This window comes from Heteronotia binoei, chromosome 2, assembly GCF_032191835.1.
Source record: "Heteronotia binoei isolate CCM8104 ecotype False Entrance Well chromosome 2, APGP_CSIRO_Hbin_v1, whole genome shotgun sequence".
Lineage (NCBI taxonomy): Eukaryota > Metazoa > Chordata > Lepidosauria > Squamata > Gekkonidae > Heteronotia > Heteronotia binoei.
The window spans coordinates 44,205,589-44,230,033 of NC_083224.1; the positions used below are offsets into that span (position 1 = coordinate 44,205,589).

General features: G+C 44.7%; 1 protein-coding gene across 2 annotated transcripts in view; it reads right to left on the reverse strand.

Annotated features, from left to right (window-relative positions):
- Positions 1 to 24,445, reverse strand: part of SRC (SRC proto-oncogene, non-receptor tyrosine kinase) — a 130,644-nt gene that overhangs the window by 14,888 nt on the left and 91,311 nt on the right. For both annotated transcript variants that reach the window (XM_060230906.1, XM_060230905.1), the window contains 3 exons: positions 7,705 to 7,803; positions 4,244 to 4,347; positions 1,114 to 1,263 (listed from right to left, as the gene is read on the reverse strand). In XM_060230906.1, the coding sequence (XP_060086889.1) occupies positions 1,114 to 1,263; positions 4,244 to 4,347; positions 7,705 to 7,803 (353 nt within the window). The remainder of the gene's footprint in view (positions 1 to 1,113; positions 1,264 to 4,243; positions 4,348 to 7,704; positions 7,804 to 24,445) is intronic.

Sequence of the window (24,445 nt, forward strand, 5' to 3'; positions counted from 1 at the left end):
ACCAGAAACTCTCCCATAGGGTTATCTTGGATGCAATACACCTGACTTTGGTGTACTCAGGGCTCCCATGTCAGTGCTCCCATGTAGAACATCACTGAAGAACCTGCCCCGCTGGATGGTGCAGCCACAAGCAACAACCACCCAGCAGCATAAATGCAGTCATGCATGAGGAGGAACTCTTATGTTCAGCATCTTCCATCTTAGACATTCCAATGGAAATAATTCCACAGGATGGTCAGATGAAATCCGACTCTCTCTGTATCTTACTGTTTGCCATTCTGTCTCTTTTTATCCAACAAGCCATGGCGATGTACTCACAAGAGCATTAGACTAAAAACTGGGAGATCTGTCCAAACCCCCACTCTGCCATGGGAGTTTGCTGGGTGACCTTGGGCCAGTCACTCTCAACCTAACCTACCTCAAAGAGGGTTGTTGTGAGGATAAAATGGAGGAGGGGGAGAATGACGCTGCAAACTACTTTGGGCTCATTTGGAGAGAAATGCCAGAGGAGGAGGAGGAGACTGGATTTATACCCTGCCCTTCACTACCCAAAGGAGTCTCAGAGTGTCTTACAATCTCCGTTCGCTTCCTCTCCCCACAATAGACACTCTGTGAGGTAGGTGGAGCTGAGAGAGCTCTAGCAGAAACTGCTCGAGAGGAACAGCTCTGCAAGAACTTGTGAATGACTCAAGGTAACATCAGTAGGTGCATGTGGAGGCGCGGGGAATGAAACCCGGTTCTCCCAGATAAGAGTCTGTGCTTTTAGCCACTACGCCAAACTGGCTCTGTATCAGCTTATTCTTTTCAAATGAAGCTTTCTCCGTCATACCCATTATTCCCCACCCAATACGGAACTTTGTTCTGCAGCAGTGGCTTCTCCTATGGTGCACCTTGGTCGGTCTGCCTTATCATCCTGACTGAGGCCTGGTAACTATGTAGAGCAAGGGCTGCCATAGGCCAGGGGGAAATGAAAGATCCCATCAAACTGTTTGATTCTAGCCCCATTCCCTTGCTGCCCAATCTTATTCATTTAGATCAAGGAACCTTCGGCAGAGCTTCTGCATCCTGAGAAGCATCCTGCCTAATTAGAAGCTGTGCAGAAACAAGGCTTACTGGAATAATAGGCCACCAGCTGCTGAAGGCTACTGAACTGTGTGCGGGAGGTGATGTAAAAACCGCCATTGTCCAACTTGCGGATCTTGTAGTGTTTGACGTTGAGGCCCTTGGCGTTGTCGAAATCAGAGACGGAGAGGCAGTAGGCACCTGGCAAGAACAAATGTACACAGGTCAGGTCTTCTGCTTAACAGAACTGATCTTCTAATTATAGCCCATCTATGCATTATGTGCCCTGATATGGATTGTGCAGGGTGGCTAGACCTTGTCAGATCTCAGAAGCTAAGCAGAGTCAGCTCTGGTTAGTACTAGGATGGGAGGCCACTAAGGAAGCCCAGAGTTGCTACACAAAGGCAAGCAGTGGCAAACCACCACTGTCTTTTGCCTTGAAAACCCTGTGAGTGCAACTTGATGGAACTTTCCACTACCAGGCATTCTTTAAGTCTTTAGAAGTTTTCAAAAAAAGTATTCATGGCATTGTCAGGTTTTGATGCTCAAGGAACAAAGCTGTCCAAAGGGGAAACATGGACTTAGCATTCGCTTTATATACACCTTGGCCTGTCTCTTAAGACAGGAGAACAGAGAGAAAGCCAGCACATAAAACCCTATTGATGTATCGTTTCCTTGTGGCACTTTAGAATTAGGAAATGTTGAAGGTTTTCAAGCAAATCTCTTGTGCTGGAAGGCCTTGATGCCACGTCAATGAAAGAGGGCTGCAGTCAGCAGGATGGCAGATTCACAGGACTGGGAGGAACATGCAGAGCAAATTATCTCAGAAGAACAAAAGCAGACAGCCAGGCCAGGTCTGTCTAATTATGGCCTGTAGCTGGATCAGCCTCCACTGTGATCCTGTCAGACCTTGCAAGTTAATTTGTGGGGGGTTAACACAGACAGCAGAGATAGAATACCTTTGTTGTAACTCCTGGGGTTGTTGGGGGCGGGGGGCAGAGGCAGCCAGAAGATCTATAGGGAAATATGTTTTCTTCCTTTGCTGCTAATGCAACATTCCAATTATATAGATTGGGGGAAATGCTGTTAACTTGTCTCAAGTGTCAGCTTCTGAACATTACACAGTGGCCTGGATCATTAGGCAGGTTTTTCAAAAACAAAGAAACACGGCACTTGGAACTGGCTTTTCAAAACAGTTACTCTCTCCAGTTTTCCTGCATGCTACCTCTTACGCTGTGAGAGCCGAACACCAAAGGACAAGTATGCTTAGCTACAAAAATATTTATTCATCAGAAGTAGCTCTCTACAAGATGTAGACAATGCACAGAATGTGTAAAGAAAAGTGCTGATTTCCTGTTGGGCTTAATTTGAGGCTAAGCAATCCCCTCCTGCTGATCCCTGAAGGAGACTGTAGCAAACAGGCTCCAACTCAAAGTGCTCACCTAGTGTTGCAAACTACTGCAAAGCTACCATAAAACAACCACTGAAAACACACTAGTGCCTTGTGTGATAAGGAGCAACACACTGGCCACAATTTTCAGGGACAGAGTTGATAGCTCTGGGTTTGGAAATTCCTGGAGATTTTGGAGGTGGAGCTTGGGTAGAGCAGGGCTTGGGACAGACCTCAGCAAGGTATAATGCCAAAATGCCCACCCTCCAAAGCAGCCACTTTCTCATTGGGAATTGATCCTGGCCATCTGGAGCTCAATTGTAGCAGCAGCAGATCTCCTGGTGCTACCTGGAGGCTAGCAACTCATCTTCTTGAAAGAATGTAGAGAGAATTTCCAAACTGAGCGATTATGTGCTCTATAAAGACAATCTGTTCTTGCACTAATGGCCTTGTGGCCAACCTGTTCCCAGCACCCACTTCCCCACAAAGTTTGACTATCTGATTCGTTCATAGATCGTGTAACATCCACTTTGGGCAAGCCCACTGTATGGATCAAGAATGGGAGGGCAGAAAATGTCCACAGCTAAACTCTTCACTCTGCAGGTTTCTATTATTAAGCCATGTGTATGCTGAAAGTATCCTGCATCTGACCAATGCCCATAATGCCACACACACATACAAACTCTGGAACCCTGTTCCCATAAATACAACAAAAAGCCACTCTTGGCAGTACAGAAAGGAAGGAACAGCCGAGTTCCCTGTTGCCATTGGTTACCCAGCTATTCCCAGCTCAGTGACCCAGTTTCAGAGCCATTCTCTTGCAAAAGAGAACAGCCACAAGACTGGAGACTCTCTGTTTACATATTTAAATCCTACCCCAGCTCTTCACCAATTGGATCAAATGTGTGTAGTGGGGAGGACAGACCACCAATGAAATACATGCATTAAAAAAGGATGAGCAGAGGAGTATGAACATGACACATGAGGCTTTGGGTTTTAAAAAAAGTTATGAGTATTGAACCTGAACAAAGGAAGCTAGAGAGACTGCACAGGCTCTAAGATTTCAGGCCTGAACTTTAACCAATGCATGGCCTGCTTTTCAAGCCAGTTAGCATATTATTTGCAAAATAACAGTAGTTCTAATTCAGCACCCTGCTAATGTATGACATTGAGTGTAAGTCACTATAAATCATTGCCTCTTACTATCACAGGCGCATATCTTAAGATGGGTGCTCACAACAACACCACATAGTGGTTTAAGCTAGCGATTTCTAATATCTGAACTTGCTCCAAGTCATTTTTGTGTGAGGAAGAAAGGTCCTTCTAAAACAGTGATTTGCAAATGATGTCCCCTGAGAAAATTAATCAATTAAGCTCTCACCCACAGAGGATGCTGGCCACTGCATCCCTACATGGCTTACTGTTCTGGTCTCATTTCTTTCCAACCAGCATACAGTGAGGTTATCTAATTCTCTTCTTTCTTTTTTAAAATAACATTTGAATCATCTCGTCAGTCCCAAAAGAGCAGACTTTTACATCCACTTTTGGAGGAGATTCCCTGTTGCATCTCTGCATGCACAGTGACTCTGGCCTTGGATGGATATAAAGAAGTGAAGTGTATATCTAATTGTAATTCAGAAAGGTGTCTCTCAGCTTCCAGAAGTTTGGGAACAGAGTTCTGGAAGCTCAGAGAATTTATATTCTAATACCAGAAGATGTGGGCTCAAAATACCAGCCTATAGACCATGCCCTTCCAGTGATACTTCTTTTCCTCCACCAAATGCCCCTTACCTTTTGTTGTCTCACTCTCCCTAGCCAGGAAGGTCCCCCGGGGATTCTCAGGATTAAGTAGTAGCCGTTCAGACTCTCGACGGGTGATCTTGCCGAAATACCACCTGCAATGGCAGAATACATATGAGCATGGAGGGACTCCATAATCAAGTCAGCCTGCCCCAAGTTCCTTCAGCCACTGCTTACTTGGTTTTTTTTAGAAAAGAAACATTCATGCACACCACACACATACATTTTCCAGGTGTTGAGCCCTAGATGCTCCCCCTTTTTTGCGGAGAGGAAGAAAAAAGAGCTTCTTAACTGGTACAGTGAACATTCAGTGAACTGAAATTCTGAGCCCTGGTACTCTGAAACAAAAAACCCCAAAAGACCAAGAAACTGTGCTGCAAAGAGAAATGTTTAGATTGGCAGTGCACAAAGTTAAGGATAAACTGGGAAAAAAACAGCTGATTTATATGCTGAGGAAAAGAATGGGACTCTATGATCTCAGAAGGTAGATGGAGACAATATGCTCCTCCCCGTATCCTTGAAAAACTGACACATCTGGATAAAGACCACATCTGGAAAGGGAGAACCCTTATTTTCCCTGAAATGTTAATTTTCTATGTATAAGGATCTTCTGACATGGCAAAAGGTCAGACTTTCCATTGTTTTTAAGGTGGCACTGCACGATCTGGACTGTACCAATATGTTTCCCCCCCTGAATGTTGGAACTGAAATTCTGAGCCCTGGTACTCTGAAACAAAAAAACCCAAAGCAATGTAAGCAGTCATTTTTGGGCTCCAAAAATAACAATACTTGCGAACCAAGGATAATTATCCAGCTACCTTGAAATGAATACACAGTCCTTCTGTCTGCCAAGTTTGATAAAAGTATACACCATGCCACATAATTCATGGAATTCACTGCCATAAGACCTACTGATAGATTTTTTTTTAAAAGGATTTGACATATTAATGAGGAACAAGTTTATCAATGGTTATTATCCATGGTGATTCAGTAGAACTTCATGGCCATAGGCAGCAAACCTGTGAAAGGGTAGTTGAAGAGAATAACGGTGGCATGGGGATGGGGAGGCCTTTGAGCCTCTGCAGGAAATAGGATTCTGGTATAGAGTTCCAACTCTGGGTTGGAAGCTCCTTGATATTTGTGCGGCGAGGACTGGGCAAGGACCTCAGTGGGGTACAACGCCAGAGTCCACTCTCCCAAGCAGTCATTTTCTCCAGGGGACTGATTTTTGTAGCCTGGAGATCAGTTGTAATTCTTGGAAGTCTCCAGGCTATGCCAGGAAGTTTGCAACCCTAATTCGGGACTAGATAACCCCTTCACTTGATCCAACAAGGCTCTTCTATAATTTACCCAATCACTTAACTTTAAATGAAAGAGAACATTAAATGTAGCTGATCTTGGCAGAAGATGCTGGATTCCTAATTTCCTTTAGTCTGTGGCTCCCCCATCAGAATTCCAGACTGAATTTAGTTCAGGGGTTACAGGAAAGTTTCTGCTGTCACATGGGGCCAGGGGGAGGGTGTCTGTTGAATACTCCTCCCCCTGTATTTTCTAAAGGGGCCTGTATATCCACAGCCTCTTGTTTCCTGCAAGATAAATGTGTGGGAAAACTGCTAATATAAAGGAACCCAGTTACAAACATTTCTTCCATTTGTAAACATTAAGTTTTATGACCTAAGAGGGAGGGATTCATCCACAGAGTAGTCTAGCTTGCCCTGGCTACAAAAGTGTTACTGCCGTTAAATCCATTAGAAGCAGACAGACACTTTCCAACATTGTCTCTAATCCAAAGTTCATAAAAAGAAAAACAGAGCACCAAGTATGGAGCCATTTTCTAACCTTGTGTGTTTCCCCTGGACTGTGTGCAAATGTTTAGATGGGTATTGTTGGATTCTGAATAAGCCCTTCTGAGGCAGACAAGCATCATAATGCCAACCAGCAATCACACGCATATATAGCCTTTTGATTGTGCTCATAGCAAGGGGTCACTTGAATGTGCATAACTTCCACATGTGTATGAACTCACAGACCAGTCATTAGATAAAACAGTCACATTTTCATGCCAAGCATAAAAAGGCCAGTCTCTATGCCAGTCATCAAAACAGCATATCAAAGCCAGTTACAAAGGGGGGGGGGAGGAGGAGGAGGATTCTGCATACTGCTTTCCTTCTTCAACCTTCCCTCCAAGGCACAGGGTGGAGGAAAGAGGCAGACTAAAGACTGAACACCTACAGGGCAATCACGCAGAAAGGAGGGGACTTCCCAGTCCCAAGAGTAGGATTTTGGGTGCATTTGAGGCTGCAGTGGGAGGGGCAAGGTGAAAAAGTCACACTCCACAAACAGAAATTATTTCCATCTACAGAAATGCACTGGGGTATTTCAAACCAATAAGCACATGAAGCTGCCTTATTCTGAACCTGACCATTGGTCCATCAAGATCTGTATTGTCCACTCAGATGGGCAGCAGCTCTCCACGGTGTTTCACATCACCAGTAATGTAATCCTTTAATTGGAAATGCCTAGGATTGAGGCCAAGACCTTCTGCATGCCAAGCAGAGGCTCTCTGAGCCACAGCCCCTCACCTGAAATGCTTTGTGCTCTTTGACCAGGATTAACTTTGGTTCAGCATCCCGGTCTGTAAAGTATAATGCAAGCCATAGTTCATCATACAGCTGCAATGACAAATTACAGCTGGCTGCAAAGCTGGAGCTCTTTCCCTAACTAGCTATGCATAAGAGAGGAGCAGCAGACTGTGTGTGAGCTCACTGATCCTCTAGGTTAATTTCTGCAGTGATAAGCCATGGCCTGTTGGTGAGTCAGAATGATGCCATTATGTGTAAAAGCTTCTCTGCACAGGTGACTCGATCTGGGTCACTGCAGTAATCAAATAAGTGTGTGTGTGTGAACTAGCCCAAGGTCACAAACTCATGGAGAATTATATTTAGAAACTCAAAGGTGTCATCGCTAATCAGGGCTGGCCTGATCATGTCTGAGGTGAGGCAGCTGCCAAGGCTCAAGGCTTCTGGTGGAGGCCCAGTGTCACTGACCCCCCGCCCCCAATGTACCTCTCCTGTCACCTGTCCATGTGCCTTTCTCTGCCCATTTGCTTGCAAGCCCTCCACCACCCATGCTTCCAGCTTCCCAGCTCAGTACAGAAAGCGTATGAGGACAATGCACAGAGATGGTACTCCTGAGAATTGCAGCAACTGCACAGCAAGTGTGCTGTCTGGGAAAGGGCATAAATGTGATGCAACCAGCAGGAATGTGGGATGCACAGTCAGGTGGGGGGGTGGAAGGAAAGGGAGGCATGAGGGGAACCTGGTGGTGGGCATAAGGGCATTGTCTGTCCAGGGCCCTCCATAACCTGGACCTGGCACTGCTGGTAGCGATGACTGGACGATTTGACAAAACCATTGCACTGTTCTTTTAACTGTCTAAAAGGTTTCAATTACTCTTCAGCCTGGATGGAGTCTGAGGGTGCGACATAGTTACTGGGGATGTAGCCTTTCAGACCAGTGGTGAGGGAATGAGCCAGCCACCAATCTCCTTCCCTGGAAAACACAAAACAAAAGAGTCACTATTACATGTGCATCTGTGAAATCGAAACACGGCAAGTTAGCTTCCTTCCTAGCCCCCAATGGCAGCTCAGTAATACCCATCTGCATTTTCAGCAAGTTTGTATTACACCAACATTCTAATATTCAAAGTAATGCACGTGCACAAGTTTAACTAGGAACAACATTTTTACCTGTACCTTGATTTATATTTGATAGGGCCACGGTGTGTGTGTGTATCAGATAAAGGTTTGCATTGAGTATGCATTTATGAAATTTTTGTTCTGCCTTTCCTCCAAGGAGTTCAAGGTTCATAGTTCTTCCAGTACTCCTCCTCTCTCTTGTTTTATCTTCACAACAACTCTGTGAGGTAGGTTATCCAAAGTGACAGACCCAAAGTCACCAGGGCTGCAATCACACACACTAAATAATGCACTTTCAATCACTTTCCAACTGGATTTTGCCAGTTCACACAGTAAAATCCAGTTGGAAAGTGGACTGAAAGTGGATTGAAGATGCATTATTTAGCGTGTGTGACTGCAGCCCTAGTGATTGAATAGCACAGTGGCTTGTTGGGCTTGACCTGACCCATCGGCCATTACATTGGACAAAAAGAGGAACATTCCAATAAAATTCTAAACCACCAAACCAAATAGTTTTGTAGTAAGCGGATGCATAGTTTACGTTATCTTATTCCAGCCAAAGAAGACAAGGTTTCTTAGCAGGAAGTTCTAACAGTGTGTGACTATTAGCTATGCAGGGAATGAGGATCCACTCCAGCAATTTAAGGTGGTCCCCATAGCAACTGAGCTATGTCATTATCAGAGATTCCACACAGCTGGCACCTTATTAGTATGGTTAAGTGACAAATAACAGAAGATCCTTTTAAATAAGGCATTTCCTTATTTAAAAAGGCATGTCAAGTACCCATTGAAAATACCTTTGGAGCCCTTTGAATCTGAGCCAGATCTGGCTGCTGTATGAAGCATTGGGAATCCAAGAAAGCAGGGGTAGAAAGAGAGCAGGTGGGTGGAATAGGCAGATAAACAAAAAAGAAAGACTGTGATAGTAAATAGGAGTATATACCCAAAGAATGCAGCAGCATTAAAACAACACTAGGAACTAAATATTAAAGCACTCACACACATGGCCTGGTTTGGGGGAGGGGGATGATCAAGAGAAATTATATCCTGGGAAAAGAGACCAACAGGCTTCTTTTAAAGACTGTGGAAGAAATGCTACTGAATTAGGTAAGCCACAAAGAATAGGCAAGATACTGTATTTTACTGAACCAGCTTTTGTTGATGGAAGATTCTACAGCCTTCAAAGCTGCACAGAACTCTTCATCACACAGAACGCAAAAGAAAGTGAAGCACCGGGGACTTATTAAATAAGGGCTAGTTTTAGTTCCTTCAGATGCTGCTAAAAGTGGCAGGATAGACTTACCAGGATAAAGAAGAAGGCCCAGACCATGTTCTTGGTATTGCACAGAAGTTACCCCATCACGTTGCACCACTGCTGCAACACTCTGGTATTTGGGCAAAAACTCTGTGGAATATACAGCTGAGCTTCTACCATGTAGTTTTTGCCCAAATATCACAGTGTCACCCAGACAGTGCTGGTGTGATGATCAATGTGGTCTGGGCCTTCCTCTGGTCTTTCCCACCCCCACCCCCCAGCCAGCTGATTGGTGGCTGGGAGCAAAGATGACAGTGACCCTTGCCTCCACCAGGAATCTGACAACCCCAACAGATATAATGGAAAAATCTCTTCGCAATAGTTAAGAGGCCAGGAGGTAACCAAAGGGCTGCACACTCCTGCCTGGGCCATCTCTTATTGGTGCAAATTCCCCCCCTCCAACCTTAGCAAAGATGAAGACTAACCAGTTTTCCTCCATTTAACTGAGGCTTGAAGTTAGGGTTACCAATGTCTAGGTAGAGCCTGAAGCTCTTCTGGGATTATAAGTGACCTCCAGACTACAGAGAACAGTTCTCTGGAGGAAATGGTAGGTTCAGAAAGTGGAGGAACAGATGTCCTAGAGGGACATCACATCTCCAATGAGCCCCATCCTCTCCCCAAATCCAGACGCTCCCCTGGCACTGCCCCCAAATCTCCCAGAATTTCCCAATCCAGGGCTAGCAACCCTACAAAGTTAAAGCTAGCTTCTGAAGGTGGTTGCGCAAGCCCTGAGGGAAACTGATTTGTCATAACTATAATTAATGTTGGTGCTAACTTATCCCTTAGCCACAATTAGGGCAGGAAAGGGGGGAATTCTCTTGAGGCAAGGGCATGACAATATAAGCCTATAACCCACTCAAAACTTGTTAACGCACAATTAATGAGATTGGGCTCATTACTGCTGAGCCAAGCAGAAGCTACCTGACTGATTATTTATTAAAGTTGCAGGGGTACTGAATGCAGGAAAAAGATGGAAGATCAGTGTTGAAGAACTCAGATTGTGAGAATGAGCATCTCTACTGATTTGGCATTCCCCCCCCCCCACCCCTTTCATTCCACCCGTAATTTAGCAGAGCAAGAAATGCCTACACCAATCAAACTGATTTCAACAGCAGCAAAATCAGGTTCCCCAAAAGAAGTTGCAGCTGGTCAAACAGGATGGGGAGGACATTCAAGCCATATTCCAGCCCACCTCTGCACTCTACCAGAGAGACTACCAGATTTTTTAAATGAGCTGGCTCTCCTAGAAGATCATACACTGTACAACGCACACACATTGAAATGACTTTCAAGGAAATAGGGATAACCAGGGCCTTTTTTTGAGCAGGAATGCACAGGAACGCAGTCCTGGCTGGCTTGGCACCAGGGGGTGTGGCCTGATATGAAAATGAGTTCCTGCTGGGCTTTTTCTACAAAAAAGGCCCTGCGGACAACAGCAATGCCAAGAGAGGAGTTCAGTGCACCAAATATATCCCAGCCCACCCCAAAAGCAGGTAAGAAATCTCAGTGTTTGCAAGCAGCTTCCAGCTGCATCCTTGCAAGGTGTGGTCCTGCAGATTCAAATATGTCCAAGGGCAAAACCAGTCAGAGGTGAAGAATGCAGCCAGGACTCCCCCAGGCCCACATTCTTTCCCTTCTGCTCTGCATGAATAAGCCCAGAAGCACTCACAGAATGTCCAGGTGGCTTGGAATGCCTTTATCTTGCAAAATCACTGCATGCTGTGCTACTAGAGAGGAAGAGGACGCAGCAAATAGCCAGTCTCACTCTCTACCCAGACCAGGGAATAGCACTGCTGATGTCTCAAGCCAAGTCCTATTCTTTGTAGTAAAACTACAAAGTTTTACTGAAGTGCTGGTGTGGAGCTACTTTGCAAAAAACCCCAAACACCACTCATTAGTTTCTGAGGATCCCAGTTTAATCCCTGATGAGTAGCACTGTTGGTCTCTAGCAGTGGAATAAAACAGGAGTCCATGAGAGGGAGAAAGCTGCTTCATCTGAAATGTGGTATTGGAGGAAGGTTTTGCAGATGCTGTGGACCACCAAAGAGAAGAATGAGTGGATTCTAGATCAAATCATGCCTGAACTCTTCCTAGAAGCTAAAATGATTAAACTGAGGCTGTCATACTTGGGTCACATCATGGGAAGACAAGTCTCACTGGAAAAGACAAGGAAAAGTGGAAGGCAGCAGGAAAATGAAGAAGACTCAACATGAGAGGGACTGACTCAATTAAAGAAGCCAAGGCCTTCGGTTTGCAAGACTTGAGCAAGGCTGTTAATTCATAGGGTTGCTATAGGATGGAAGCAACTTGATGGCACTAAAAACGCACACCCCACTAACACCTTGAAGTCTAACAACATTTATTCCAACATAACTTTTTTGTGAGACAAAGCAGTGAAGCATGAACCCATCAGTCCTTTTATAGATACCATAGAAAGGTATGAGGATTTTTTGGGGGGGGCGGAATGTTACAAAGAAAGGCCAGAAAACAAGATCCCTCCTCCAGCTGGCCTGATGGGTTTACCCTTTCATACATTTGGCAAAATGAGTTCTGACTTAAAGTTCAAACTGGAATAGATTTTGATAAATCTCTAAGGTGCCACTGGACTCTTATTTTGAGATCTGGATTTATGTGCAAACTTAGCACTACAATTTAGGACTTCAGATTATGGGAGGCATCTAAACAAATAAATTACTAAAAACAACTGAACTATCATTTTGGAGGGACCTACTATGCTTGAAATAATGTAGGGCCTCAGTATGTCGCAATCCAGCCCTGCCCGCTTTATTCATTTTCATCCATACAGACAAATCCCTGTCTGTTCAGGCACCCACATTTGTACATTGCAACAAAACCAGAAAGTCTCCTGTCCTCCATCTATACATAACGGGAGAAGAGATGGATTGTGCAAACCCCATCACTAACCAGATTCATGCTTCATCCAAACAAACAGCAGCTTGTTTGGGACATCTGAATGCAGTCACAGTCTCCCATTATTCTGAAATGAGGCAGGTGTGCACACAGCCATCCAATAAAAGGCCACGTTCTGTCAAAGGCAACTTTTCTGTACGATGCGCATAAGGAACAGAAATTGCACAAGTTTTAACACTGGGGACATCATTCTGCCTTATATTGGGTTGGATCCCACTGGTCTGTTGTGCTAGTGGTGATTATTTCCTCTGGTGTAAGGAGTTATTTCCCTGATGCAAGAGGCCTGATTCAAGGGAAAGCTCCTTACACGGAAGAAAAGTGCCACTGCTAGCACAATGGATCCATGGGATCCAACCTACTGGTTCAGAAAACTAGTCCAACTAACTCAGTGCCTTTTCTAACTGGCAATGGCTCTCCAAGGTCTCTGGAAAAACTTTTCCTGTTCCTGCTAAATGAAGGATGCCAGGAACTGAACCAGGAACTTTCTGCCATGCTCAGCACGTTCAGAACTACTGAGCAATGGCATGCCTGGTTAGATTTCTCCCTGTTGACTACCTGAATGTCCTCCTGAGAGATACTTCTGAAAAGCCACAAATTCCTCGGATAACAGCGGCTTTGGGCATTTTGATTGCACAGATCTTTGGAATGTGTGTTGCTATTATACAAAAACAAAGAATATCAGCAAAAGCCCCATATCACCACCAGCCCCCTGCCCCTCACTAGAGTTTCATAACTAGAGAAATGGACAGAAGTTGCACACTTGCAAAATTCAGCAGCTGCATACACTGTTACTGAAACAGGAAACACAGTCTTGGCACCTGAACTTGCATGCTCATTGAAAACTAAGCCAAAGATGCACTTGCTTACCGAGGAAGTTTCAGTCTCAGACAAAAAAAAGGTACTTAGTTATCTGACAAGTGATCATTGCCTTCCGCAAACAAATTAGTGTGACTGCAGTAGAGATGAGCAAAGAGATTCCTACCACACATTAATGCCAATGGCAAATTAGGGATGTGCACAAGATATTTATTCCTTTCCAGTTTGGGTTGGATTGGAATGAAATTCTCAGAGATTTACTCCTCTGCCAAACAATTCTCCTTGTCAAATTGCAAGCAGATAGGAGAAAGAGTCCTTGTTTCGTAGGCAATTAAAATTCTCACTTGCAGAGGAGACAGAGGCAGATATTTGGCAACCCAAGAAAGCAAGTAGTGATGAGTGCACATGACTTTTAACTGAGATATCCACATTTCTGAGTCGACCCATTCACATCCAAAGCAGCAAGTGAGAGGGTCTGTTTTTAAATTCAAGCTGAACATTTAGACAAAGGGAAACTAAACCAGTAATCTCCTTGCACACCATACTAAGGATTTTTGTCTCAAACCAAAACACTCTACGTGTCCCATTAAAATGGCCTGGCAGATAAGAACATAAGAGAACATAAGAGAAGCCATGTTAGATCAGGCCAATGGCCCACCCAGTCCAACACTCTGTGTCACACAGTGGCAAAAAAAAATTATACACACACACACACACACACACACACACACACTGTGGTTAAAAGCCACTGATGGACCTCTGCTCCATATTTTTATCTAAACCTCTCTTGAAGGTGGCTATGCTTGTGGCTGCCACCACCTCCTGTGGCAGTGAATTCCACATGTTAATCACCCTTCGGGTGAAGAAGTACTTCCTTTTATCCGTTTTAACCTGTCTGCTCAGCAATTTCATCGAATGCCCACGAGTTCTTGTATTGTGAGAAAGGGAGAAAAGTACCTCTTTCTCTACTTTCTCCATCCTATGCATTATCTTGTAAACCTCTACCATGTCACCCCGCAGTCGACGTTTCTCCAAGCTAAAGAGCCCCAAGTGTTTCAACCTTTCTTCATAGGAAAAGTGTTTCAGCCCTTTAAACATTCTAGTTGCCCTTTTCTGGACTTTCTCCAATGCTATAATATCGTTTTTGAGGTGCGGCGACCAGAACTGCATGCAGTACTCCAAATGAGACCGCACCATCGATTTATACAGGGGCATTATGATACTGGCAGATTTGTTTTCAATTCCCTTCCTAATAATTCCCAGCATGGCGTTGGCCTTTTTTATTGCAATCGCACACTGTCTTCCCATAATGTGACCAAAGTATGACAGCCTCAGTTTAATCATTTTAGCTTCTAGGAAGAGTTCAGGGGGTGGAGTGTTCCTCAGTGCCATAATCAGGTGTTAACTCCATTTTACTATACACATGATTTCTGAAACCAATGCAAAACAAACAAAGTGACTGAACTGGCTTCTCTTCCTTTCTCTCCTGGAGGAGCCAGCATTATCTTGATTCAATATGTCTTTGATTATAGCTTTAAGGATAATATTTGGTGCAAGCCCCCAATCTGAAGCCCGATGAAGCAATCAGTGAAACAGCTGTCCCAGCTAGCGGTTCCATTGCGGAGGACTGCGGGGCACATTCATGCATTTGGAAAAGCAAAGGAACAGGTCTACAGATGAATTTTTGAAAGATTTCTGCAAGCACCATGGATGTGTTGTTACACAATATGAAATGGATTACTGCAACTTTAAGCGCATGTGGCTTTTTCGAGTCAAGTGTTTAGAGACTTTTACTTAATGCATATGCCTATTGAAGAATTTGTAAAAAAATTGTATGAATGATAGTTTCTTATGTCACCTTGTTGAAATTTTTGATACCTGTGCTTTGATAAATTGTAGAAATTTTGTATAATAATTTCAGCTGTGTGTTTTGCCTTTGGGAGATTTGAAGGCACACACAGAGTCCAAAACTCAAGCAGTCTGTAAAGTTCTATTACGCCTGCTGAGGCTTACAGGCACATGCTGGCTGTTGGGGCAAGGCTTCCCCCTATTGGCCAGTTGGCTGGCACTGGTGAGGAGCCTGCAAAATAAGGCGATTCCCTGCCAGGACCTGGGGACTGGTAAGCCTAGGCCTATTGGGTTCTGGCCAGTGGGAGGTGATGGACTGCTCTGAAGCTCACTGCAATCTTTTTGCTAACTCTTTGCTTAATTTCTCATCTCTGTTCTGACTTGCTCTACATTTGCAGCAACAAGACTGGGTGATCCCAACAGTGCTGATTTGTTCAGTTGTGTGGGATACCTTTCAGCTTGTGCAGTCTGTGGAAGTGGACAGGATTCTAGGAGGTTTGAGACCTGCCACCTGCTTATACTCTTAGCTGCTTAAATCTACTGGGGGTGCAGAGGCAAGATGGGTCCAGGAGACAGCAAATGCCTCCCTGAGAGAGAATGTGGCCACTCATACCTTGAAGGAGACAGTGGTGCTTCTACTCCTAAAGAAACCTACTCTAGACCCAGGAAGGCTGAATAACTACCGTCCAGTCCCAAATGTACCATTCTTGAGCAAAGTGACTGACTGAATGAATGATGGGTAGCTAACTTCAGATATTCCTGAATGATGCAGATGGTTTAGATCCATACAAACCTGCTTTTGGGTCTAGCTGTTCTGAATTGCCTTGCTTGTCCTGGTGGCTGACATATGCCAGGAGAATGAGACCATGTTAATTCTGTTGGATCACTCACAGGCTTTTGATACCGTTGACCATGGGTTGCCATTGATCTGGGTCACCTTTAGGGATTGGAAGGCACTTTTCTGTGGTGGTTCTGGTCCTTGAGGGTACGTTTCTGAGTGTGGTGCAGGGGGACTGCTGCTCTGCCCTTTGGCCTTAGGGTTCCCCAAGAGTCAATCTTGTCCCCCATGCTTTTCAGCATCTATGTGAAGTCACTGGGAGAGATCATCTGAAGATATGGGGCTGTTCTGGATGGGGTTGCATTTCCCTTAAAGGAGAAGGTTTGTAGCTTGGGGGGTACTCCTGGACCTAGGCCTCTTTTTGGATAAACAGGTGGTAGTGGTGGCCAGACTGAGCCGGTTGTGGCCCTTGGACAGAAAATATCTTGCCACTGTGGTGCATGCCCTGGTGACAAGAGGCTAACCCTGAAAACTGTTTAGAAGCTACAGTAGGTATGGAATGCTGCAGCTAAAGTGCTGATTGGAGTGGGTCATAAGGACCATATTCATTCCAGTCTTGTTCCACCTACACTGGCTTTCAATTTGCTTCCAGACTCAATTCAAGGTGCTGGTATTGACCTTTAAAGCCCTGTGCAGCCTGGAACCAATATACCTTAAGGACTGCCTTCTCCCATATGAACTTACATAGAATCATAGAGTTGGAAGGGACCTCCTGGGTCATCTAGTCCAACCCCCTGCACAATGCAGGAAATTCACAAATACCTCCCCCTAAATTCAGAGGATCCTTATTGCTGTCAGATGACCATTTAGTCTCCGTTTAAAAACCTCCAAGGAAGGAGAGCCCACCACTCTAACGGTCAGGAAGTTCTTCCTAATGTTGAGCCAGAAACTCTTTTGATTTAATTTCAACCCTTTTGTTCCGGACCTACCTTCTGGGGCCACAGAAAACAATTCCACACCATCCTCTATATGACAACCCTTCAAGTACTTGAAGATGGTGATCATATCACCTCTCAGCCGCCTTTTCTCCAGGCTAAACATCCTCAGGTCCTTCAACCTTTCTTCATAGGACTTGGTCTCCAGACCCCTTACCATCTTCGTCACCCTCCTCTGGACCCGTTCCAGCTTGTCTATATTCTTCTTAAAATGTGGTGCCCAAAACTGAACACAATACTCCAGGTGAGGTCTTACCAGAGCAGAGCAAAGTGATACCATCACTTCACGTGATCTGGACACTATACTTCTGTTGATACAGTCCAAAATTGTATTTGCCTTTTTAGCAAAATTGTATTTGCCTTTTTAGTCTGGTCCATCCCTGGAGCCCCCTAACACCTGAGGCTATTTGGAATGCCTTCCTCAATGAAATTTGTCTGCCTCCCCCCATCAGTGTCTTTCACCAGCAGGTGAAAACTTTTTTGTTTTGTCCTGCATACCCCCAATAATGGTCATTGGTCCTGCTTCTGACATTGTTTTAGTATATTTTAACTGTGTTTTAATTGTTTTAATGTTTGCTGCCTTGTGGACCCTGAGTAGGTGAAAAAGTAGCATAAAGGTATTCTAAACAAAATAAATAAAAACCTATGCTAAGGATATCAGGTTCCAGACAAATAGTTTTTCCAAGTATCAGGAATACCTGTTCAACACATCTGACCCTTGAAATCCACATACCTTTTATTTATGCATCCCAAATAGGGAAAATAGGGGACTAATTCAAAAATAATAATTTTCTCAAAATAAAAACACACAGATTAGTACTGCCATTGGAAGAGGAAGGACTTGTGCTATCTAATATTAGTGATGGCACAAGCACAAGCCAACAGAAGCTTTCAGTGTTCTCACATCCATATTCCGCAGAACATGACTTCAAAATGATATGCCATATGCAAGGTTGGAGGCAAGATTCCTTTTCTCTCACTGACTGTAGCCCTGTTTGGAGTGAACACACATACATCTGAATGTAAGAAGAGCCAGTGCAATTTTGCTTTATAAATCAAATCAGAGACCAGAAGCTAGGTAAGTGTGGAGTCTGTATCAAATATTCAGCTGTCTGTGCAAGGTAAATGCATTTCTCCCACAAAAGAAATGTGACCTTAAGGACAGATGACTACATTGAACGGAGCAGCTGAGTAATTGTGCAATATTGCCTTTAAAAAAAAAAAAGCAACATCTACAAAGACACATTGATAATGCTTAGTTAAAATTTAGCCTACAGTTAATGAACCCATCTATTTAATCCCACCAATAGTTCAATAAATCCTTTCACCCTCCTAACACAGCCACAGTGAAATGCTTTGTTGGATGTGACAGGTAAAATAAGTTTGCATGCCCACAGAGGCAAGCCTATTAAAAATGGTTCTCAGATTTCCCACCTCACACAGGGTTACTACCTAAGGGGGTTCTTGTAATTGGGGCAGAAGCAGGGAGGAATGCCAGAGAACTGTGGGAATGTTATTCACTTGAGAAGACGGCTGCGACTGAGAGGGGTACCTTGCATAATAGAAAAGAGCACCCCCCTTCTCCCCCCCATGATATTTCAGCATCTAATTTACTGCATCCATGGGGGGGAAATGGGCTATTTTTAAAAAAGAAACTGCAACTTCTTCCAAGCAGTCTTGAGAGAGTTTAACAGGTGATTATAAACTTTGCAAAACAACCTATGAAGAATAACTTAGTAGGAGTACAAATCTCCTTCCTTGGACCGGCCAGGCCTGAATTCAAAGCTCTGTTTGACTGTGAAATTCATTGGGTACATGTGAGAAAATAGCTCTTTTTATTTCAGACTAATTCACCTCACAGGGCTGTTACGAGGATTAAATTATCTTTAACACATTTTCAGTGTTGGAAGGACTTCACAAATGATCTTTCGTAATTCTTGGAGCCATGCTCCAAGCACCTCCAAGTGCATATGCCACCCCGCTGACTCCACTCAGCCTTCCCGAGTCTGTGCTTCCAGTGGAAGCATAGAACCGGGAAGGCTATGAGTGAGGGCAGCGCAGTAGCAGGTGCTCTCAGAGGTGCTTGGCGCTGTGCCACCTGCTGCTGCCACACTAGCCCTTGCTGCTGCAGATGCAGGGGTGGCTGGGAGCCAAGGGCACCACAAACCCTGGTGCCAGCCCTGAATCCTATACAAACAGCCCTAAAAGGTAGGCCAATGTTGTCCCCCCCCCCGCCATGTTTCTGATGGAGGGCTGAGGCTGTGTAGGTTGCCTAAGGCTCATCTTGATAAAGTTCATAAGCAGATTTGAACTGGGGGTGTCTCAAATGATAGCACCATTCTCTTAGCCATACCATCATAACTTCTGGGAGAAAGCATAATACACAATTGAAATCAATAAATGAGGAAAATGGATTTTACAAGGATATATGTAAACTGCCAGCCTCCCTACCCTCAAGACAATTAGAAAAAAATTGGTTTCCCATTTTTTCTTTTCTAACACACAGCCTGGGAAGGTAAGATTTAAGAATATCCTCAAATACTGTGAGAAACACCAAGCTGTCTGACGGTCTTCAGGCACTGTTCTAGCAGAAACTCTGAAGCGGAATTCTTCTTAGCAGCATAATAGTCAACTGCTAGTGATTCTGGACCCCACCACACATGCTGTTTTGAACACTGGATCTGTGGCCACTAGAAAACTCACACCAACAGTTAGCTTGATGCAGCCACACTACTTAAATTTCTAAAACTAGAGAACTGTATTACATCTGTATACCCCCACACACCTAATTTTCCTCCAAGGACATGGGTCCCCCCCTTTATTTTACTCTCACAACAACCCTTTAAGGTATGATAGGTTAAGAGAAGGACTGGTCCAAAGTCATACACATGCAGGGCTTTTTTTGGAGCAGGAGCTCCTTTGCATATCAGGCCACACACTCCTGATGTAGTCAGTCCTCTGAGAGCTTACAGGGCTCTTATTTCAGGGTCTACTGTAAACTCCAGGAAGATAGCCTACATCAGGAGTATGTAGCCTAACATGCACAGGAGCTCCTGCCACAAAAAAGCCCTGCCCATATGGATGCAGTTGTGGCTCAATGGAAGAGCTCCTGTTTTGCATGAAGAAAATCCCAGGTTCAATCCCTGTCATCTCTATTTTTTTAAAAAGGATATGGTAGTGAGTGCTGCAAAAGACCTCCTCCTGAGCTTCAGGAAAGCTGCTGTCAGTCAAAGTAGACAATCCTCACCTTGATGGACCAACATTCTGACTCAGTAGAGGGCAGCTTCATGCGTGTTCATGTGGGAAGGTGTTTGAACCTGGGTGTCCCCAGTCCTAGTCCAACACTCTAACCACATGCAGTACTGTTCTTTATGGATATGTATGAGACAACATAATACTCATGATCTTTTGAACTTACCAGGGACAGTAGTGACTTGGATGGTGTTCTCTTGGAGAAATAACATGCAAGGAAAGGGTCCAGAAATCCTTTCCTTGTGCTGCAACCCAAATCTCAACCAGATTACCCCATGGCTACTTAACCCCGCCCCCCCAAAAAAGACAAGATGTCTGGGGATCTGATTAGGGGAGTGAAGCATCTTGCCTAATTGCTCCCTGAAGCTTGTTACAGCCACAGGGCTTATATGCAGAGCAGCTTCTATGCATACGGATGATCATCATCATCACAGACACCCTATTGAAGCAGAGAGGGTTTATTATACCACTTCCAGAGGCAGAGGAGGGAGATGTTACAGGAAGGTTGTCTGGCTAGATCAGTGTGCTAGGGGGTATGGCAACGTGCATGTCAAAGTCCAAATCTTAAACAGGCATAGCTGGAGAGAAACCAGAGGTGGCTCTGCCAGGATGTATCACCACCTACCACCTCCAAAATACCAAGTGCTTCTTGGGCTTCTCCCACTGCCTTTGTAGGTTTGTAGCTGTATGAAATGGAAGCATGAGTGAGAAACAACAAGGGAGGAAGCAGCAAAGGGAAAAGCCAAAAGGCTGGAAAACCCCACACTGCCCAGTATGGCTAGCATGATAGAAAAGTACAGCTTTTGTAAACATGTGCCAGGGAAAATCCATTATAAAGCAAACAGTTAAGAGGCAGATGCTGCTGGCTTTACCTCATTTGAGTGACAAGCTGCTTATGATTATCCCCAGTCCAGCGGATGTTTAGTCTCCCCACCTACGGTTCTTCTGCATTCAGTTCAATGGACAGATCACATGTGCATATGAGCGCATGAACTGGATTTGGAGCAGCCCTGATTCTGCTGTTGCATGTCTCTTAGTTTGCTTTTGCTCTGGTCACTTTCATCCAAAGTGTTGTGAAGGCTTTGCTTGGGAAACTTCAATGAATTAAAGGGGGGGGATTAGAACATAAAGCCATAAGAAAAGCCATGTTGGATCAGGCCAATGGCCCATACAGTCCAACACTGTATCATTATTGTAGACATATTTTTCTCTAAATGTGGATCATAAGAGTGTTAAAAGGTGGAACAAGGAGGTTTGAAAGTCCACAGGTGCAATTTTAAGCTAGGAACAAAACCAGTTAGGCAGACATTGTATGAGGACAATAAATATGACAGTTCTTACTCTGGCAATGCAGAAATACTGTCAATGCCGCTAAAGGTAACCCTAACTTGCTAAAAGACAGCAACTAATCTTGCACAAACAGGACCAGATCTACATGTTTTTTGAGGGGGGGGCAAGATTAAAAAATGGCCCCCCTTTATGGGTCCATTCTATCTTATGGGCCCATAGAATATAATGGACTCCATACCCAATTTGGCACCCCCTCCTTTGGTGGCGCCCGCGGCAAGCACCCCCCTCCTGCTCTAGATCCGGCCCTGTGCAGAAATGGAAGAAGTGGAATGGGCTCCTTAACTGAAGACACTCCCTGAGAAGAGCAATTCTCCAGTCCCATCCACTGGGCTACTTTCAGCAGAAGTAACAAAAATAATGTTCTCATTTGCATACCCTTGCCCAGACCCACCCCTCCCCCAATCCCTCAAGAAGTCACAACCACAGTGCAGTCCTCATTGGCACTGCCATACTAAAGCTGAACTGATTTTCGGCTTCCATTGTAAAGTATAATATAATGGGTTTCACCAGAGAAACCAAGGTCTAGTGATGCCACTCTAGGAGAAGCTGCTAGGCACTGGTCCTGGTTCCACTCCATGGGGGAGCCCCAGCCTCACAATCAGGAGAAGAGGAAGCAGCCAGCTGCCCCCTCATCCTGACAGGATTCAGACCTCATTTAATTAAAAGAGATGCTTCCCCACGTCCCTCTGTTTATAAACCTGTATTTTACAACTGCCACCTGCCACCATCAGGATAAAAAGCCAGGTAAAGTGCTTATTTATATAGAGCATTTTCATCCCCACCCTTTCTCCAAAGCACAGAGTGGCACACATGGATCTCTTCTTGCCTTCATTTTATCCTCGTAACAACTCTGCAAGGTTGGTTATGTTGAGAGTAAGTACCCAGTGTCACCCACTAAGTTTTATGGCCAAAGGGAATCTGAACCTTATCTGAGTCCAACAACAACCACTACACCTGTTAGAAGTGTGTGTGTGTGGGTGGGGGGGGAAGCTGCCATTGATTTATAATTCTATTCTGTTGTCAATCTCTATATTAATTTGAAACCACAACTATGGAATTCTGCTGCTGAGTCAGCACCGCCCAGCATGAGGCACACGTTTCTCCCAGGACCAACCTCTCATTGCAGTGTGTTGCCAAGGCAGATGACCATCCACCTCAGCCATTCCACAAGTCACGGTTCATCACTGCCACAAGATCACTGTTAGAACTCAGCCCCAAAAGCAAAGCAATATTGGATATCACAGAATATATGGCTTGAAAGTCATCCAACTCCCCTTCTACATACTTCATTAGAATGTCTTTTATGTTATTTTATTTTTTAAAAACTCCTTTATTTTCTTAGGAAGATCATTTTGTTCCTGTTATTCATACACACAGGGTCAGCCCTGCCACTAGGCAAATTAGGTGATTGCCTAGGGTGCTGGCCTTCTGGGGCCCCCGAATCCTCCCCCCCCCCCCGCCCGCAATTTGATTCAGTGATGTTATCAGTGCAGAAGTTAGCCTTGCTTAGGGGGTCAGGCAGTCTAGGGCCAGCACTGTATACAAAACAGCTGTGAAACTGCAAATATTCCTCATACTCAGGCTTAATTACACAGTTACTAAATGTCCAGAACTTTTGGAATGAAACACCTATTTTTATTTTGATCGATGAAAAAGGAAGGGAAAAAACTTAAGCTGGGCTGGAACACTAGGTTTCCTTCAACATTTCAGCTGGGATGATAGTAAAGCCCAGAGGCAGACTGGCGATTAAAGGGGCTGGGAAAAGTCCTTATGGGCAGGTGGCTTGGAAGGCTGCCCCCTTCCACCAGCACTTCCTCCAACATTTGGCCAGCCCCATGTGAGTTGAGTGGGAGCCATCACAACCCACTGGCAGCTCTCCTGTTTTGCATGGGAATGTAGGTAGGGGCCACTGTGAACCAGCAGCCCCCTCATCATACAAGATCAGGGAGTACAAGCTGGGTAGGAGCCACCTCTGTATCTGATGTGGGGTTGGGGCCTTTTCCAGGGTCATTTTGGCTTTCCAGCCTGCTCCTGGTAATATTTTGCTTTGAATAAATGGACTACTGGTTAGATCCAGGAGGGCTCTTCTCATGTTCTTATAGTGCAAGCTTCTAGACAGAAAGTTTGAACATAAGAGAAGCCATGTTGGATCAGGCCAATGGCCCATTCAATCCAACATTCTGTCACACAATGGCCAAAAAACCACTTGCCATCAGGAGGTCCACCTAAAAAGGAACGTCATGTGGTGGGTGCTCTGGGTTTTGTGCAAAATCTATGGTTTAAACCCAATCCAGGTGACGTCATTGCATCAGGGATGTCACACAATTCTGTGAATTAGGCAGATCTTAAGAAGAAAGGTTCAGCCAGTGGCTCTCGTCTCCTGGCCCTTTCTGACATGCCCTGGATAATGCTGATTGCCATTTTGGCTTAAGGAGGAAATTTTCCTCCAGGCTGGATTGGTTCAGTGATCCTGAAGGTATTTTTTTTGCCTTCCTCTGGGCATAGTGCAGGGGTCACTGGGGGAGTGGGGGGAGGTAGTTATGAATTTCCTGCATTGTGCAGGGGGTTGGACTAGATGATCCTGGAGGTCCCTTCCAGCTCTATGTCTCTACATATTCCTCACCTCTCCTTAAGAACATAAGAGAAGCCATGTTGGATCAGGTCAATGGCCCATCCAGTCCAACACTCTGTGTCACAGAGTGGCCAAATAAATATATATACACACACACACACACACACACACACCCATGCATAATCTTGTAAACCTCTATCATGTCACCCCACAGTCGACGTTTCTCCAAGCTAAAGAGCCCCAAGCGTTTCAACCTTTCTTCATAGGGAAAGTGATCCAATCCTTTAATCATTCTAGTTGCCCTTTTCTGCACTTTTTCCAATGCTATAATATCCTTTTTGAGGTGCGGTGACCAGAATTGTACACAGTATTCCAAATGAGACCACACCATCGATTTATACAGGGGCATTATGATACTGGCTGATTTGTTTTCAATTCCCTTCCTAATAATTCCCAGCATGGCGTTGGCCTTTTTTATTGCAATCGCACACTGTCTTGACATTTTCCGTGAGTTATCTACCACAACCCCAAGATCTCTCTCTTGGTCAGTCTCTGCCAGTTCACAACCCATCAACTTGTATTTGTAGCTGGGATTTTTGGCCCCAATGTGCATTACTTTGCACTTGGCCACATTGAACC